This window comes from Malurus melanocephalus, unplaced genomic scaffold, assembly GCF_030028575.1.
Source record: "Malurus melanocephalus ecotype Western Australia unplaced genomic scaffold, MMel_1.1 scaffold_50, whole genome shotgun sequence".
Lineage (NCBI taxonomy): Eukaryota > Metazoa > Chordata > Aves > Passeriformes > Maluridae > Malurus > Malurus melanocephalus.
Genome location: NW_026623282.1, coordinates 1,739,936 through 1,743,112, shown reverse-complemented (window position 1 = coordinate 1,743,112; position 3,177 = coordinate 1,739,936). Strand labels below are relative to the sequence as shown.

Genomic DNA, 3,177 nt, shown 5'->3' with positions numbered 1-3,177 from the left:
AAAAAAAAAAAAAAAAAAAGACAAACTAATCAGTAAAGTCTGTTTGTTTTCCTCTCTACTGCTCTATTGCTAGGGTTGTGCTAATAAGGAAGGGTGGCAAGTCTTTTAAACTGCTTTTATCTCCCACTGGCATGTAATTAATTCCTGGTACTTGTCCTAAAAGCCACTTGCTCTTGGCAGAGGCGCCCAGACCTGGCTGCACCGAGGGAAGGAGAGCCAGGTCCTGCCGTGGCTGTGCCCTAGGACTGGGCATGAGGGCAGGAGCGATGTGTCAGGGTGTGTTTGTGTGTGTCTGCGTGTGCTCTGCCCCTCTAAACCGGCCCCGGGTTCCGTTTGGCTGCTCTGGCACCCCAAAATTAGCTGTAGGACCCCCGGGCACCTGTGCTTCACAGGACATCCTGGTCCTGCAAAGTCCCCCACCCCGACAGGGGATACTAACCTGGTGATAATGTAAGGACCAAAACAGATCACGAACGACCCTATAAAAATACTGATTTTCTTGGTAGCCCGCTGCCTTCTCCGTTTCTGCTCGTTCAGACAGCGCTGCTTCACACTAAGAACGGAAAAGAGCGGTGAGGGTGTTAAGGCAAGAAGGGGCGAGGTGAGACGTGAGCCCGAGAAGAGGGGAAGGACCCTCGCCAAGCCCGAGAGCTGTGCCCGGGAAGGGAAGGGSACAGGACGACAGCCCCCGAGGAGAGGAGGGCAGCCCCGAGGGAAAGGAAAGCAAACTCCCGGGGGAGAGGAGCGCAGCTCCGGGGGAAGGAGGGCAGCCTCCCGGGGGACGGGACAGCAGTCTCCCGGGGGAGAGGAGGACAGCCCGGAGAAGAAAAGGATAGCCCCAGCCYCGGCGAGCCTCGGGACGATCGCACTCAACAAAGCAGCGGCTCCCGCTGAAAGGCAAGTGTGCCAACCCGGAAAGCACGATTAGCATTTAAACAGAGAAGGCTGCAAATGCACAAGCCACCGTTCCTGGCACTGTAAGCAGTGTCTGAAACTAGAGGCAGAAGCGCTCGCCYGCGGCCGGGGCAGGCAGGAAGGGGTGCTGGAGAGGCGGGATATCGTTTCCGAYAGGGGTAACTACCGCGAGTGACCCGGGGCTGCGAATCCGAGCGCGCACACATTACCTGGGGTGGATATCCACCAGCAAAACCAGAGTCTGCATGGTAATAATGTCTATCCGCTTGCAGTGGAACCGGGCAACTTTTAACACCTTTAAATAGGTGAAACACAAGATMACCAGAGACAGCATGAAACTGGTCGAGTGAAAGACAATGGTGAACACTGTAAACCTTCTCCGCTCTGTCTCTTCCTTCAGGTGTAAGGTGCAAGAGGCATAAACGCTGTTGTAATCTACCCAGGAGTAAAACAAGGATACCAAGGGGAAAGTGAGGGAGTGGAGCCACGAGTAGCCCATCAGTATCACAGCGTCCTTATACCGCATCTTGCTGGTGTAGCTCAGGGGGAACACCACGGCAATCCATTTGTCGATGCTGAGCGCTGCCATGCTCAGCATTGTGTTGGAAGTCAGGAAAGTTTCCAGGAAACCCACCGCCTTGCAGACGCAGCCCCCGAGGGGCTGCTGGTTCCTCAGGATGCCCAGCAGGGTAAAAGGCATGTTCAGAACGGTGAGAAGCAGGTTGCAGAAGGATAAGTTCACCAGGAAAACCCCGGCGACCTGCTTGCGGATCTCCGTACTGTAGACGAAGCATAGCAGCACCAGGAGGTTGGAGAGCAGCGAGACAACCAGCACCAGCACGAGGAGCAGCGCCAGCAGCACGCCTGCCAAGTCCATCTCTCAGCGGGTCGCCAGGAGCGGGCGAGGGCAGGAGGAAGGGGGCACCCGCGCCGGCACCGCAGCCTCGCCTGCCGCACAACGAGACCGCCCGCGCATGGTGCCGGCAGCGGGGCAGGGGCCGGGGGCAGCGCCGGGGACAGCAGGGACAAGGGACAAGGGCAGGGGGGGCGAGCGGAGCCGAAGGTGCAGAGAGAGGGGCGAGGGGAGCGGGGCTGGGCCGGCCGGGGCACAGGGGAGAGGACAACAGGGACAGCAGGGCTCTCTGACAGGCAGTCAGGCAGCGGGAGAGCGGGGAGCGGGGGGAGCGTGGCCGGAGCCGAGGGCAGGGGAGAGAGATAGCGGGGAGATGGGGGTAGCCGAGAATGGGAGCGGGAGACAGGGGGGCCGGGATGCCGGGGGAGCCGGGGTGAGCGGGGCCCGGGGAGCGGGCCCGGGGCTGGCGGGGCCGAGGCGCGGTGCTGGCCGAGCGCTGTCCGCGGTGCTGGAGCGGCTCTGCCCCGACGGCCGCCCCGCTCTCCCTCAGCCGCGCAGCGGGGCCGCCCCGCTCTCCCTCAGGCCGCTCAGCGCAGCCCGCCCCGCTCCGGAGCCCTTGCCCCCTCCATGCCCCGCCGCCGCTCCGCTCCGCCGGGCGCACGGCCTCCGCAGGCTCTGAGCATCTTCCCCCGTGCCCAGCCCCTCAAATACTCCAGCCGCGGAGCCTCCCGCAGCGACTCATGCGCAGACGAGCGGCGGCGAGGCACAGGCTCAGCCAGGGATCGCGGCGTCGGGCTGATCCACTCCCGGATCGCGGGCGAGAGCGGCAGGGAGCGCAACTTTCCGCTAGTGTGCCGTCCGGGAAGGATCAGACCTGGAGATGAGTTGCGGGTAGTTTGATCCCTGTGCTGTGTTCAGGCACGCCCTGAGTTCACTGGCTGCATCCGGCGCTCCTGAAACCTGTCCAAAATCTGCTGTCTGTGCCCCTTGGCAGGCTTTTCCCTTTCCTCCATCTGAGGGATTGCATGCCCTTTTTCCCCCTACAACGCTTGCTATGATTGCCCTTTGGGTATTCACACCACAACCCCGCTGGCCAGCAGTGAGGATGTGTCTTGGCTAGAGATTCTGCTTTGACTGCTCCSACTCACCAGCTGGTTGAACAAGTGCCCACATTAAGGTGATGCTGTCACATTCTGTGGAAAGCTAAAGTCTCTTCAYCATTTTCCAGTCACACTGATAACATGATAGTGTGGTGGTCAGAAAGGTTCTCTCTGTTATCACATTATGGCAAAAGCTGAAAAGACAGACATGAAAGAGAACAGAATTTCCCCCTCTGCAGCTGTCAGAAATGTGAATCACATGGCTTATTCCCAAAGATGCCGTGAATCTTTGTCTTAGATTAAAAAAAA

General features: G+C 59.8%; 1 protein-coding gene across 1 annotated transcript in view; it reads right to left on the bottom strand.

Annotated features, from left to right (window-relative positions):
• Window positions 1–1,792, bottom strand: part of GPR78 (G protein-coupled receptor 78) — a 5,451-nt gene extending 3,659 nt beyond the window's left edge. The window contains exons 1-2 of the mRNA XM_057365230.1: window positions 1,125–1,792; window positions 440–553 (exon numbers count right to left, since the gene is read on the bottom strand). Coding sequence (XP_057221213.1) covers window positions 440–553; window positions 1,125–1,792 — 782 coding nt within the window. The remainder of the gene's footprint in view (window positions 1–439; window positions 554–1,124) is intronic.
• Window positions 1,793–3,177: the final 1,385 nt, after the last annotated feature.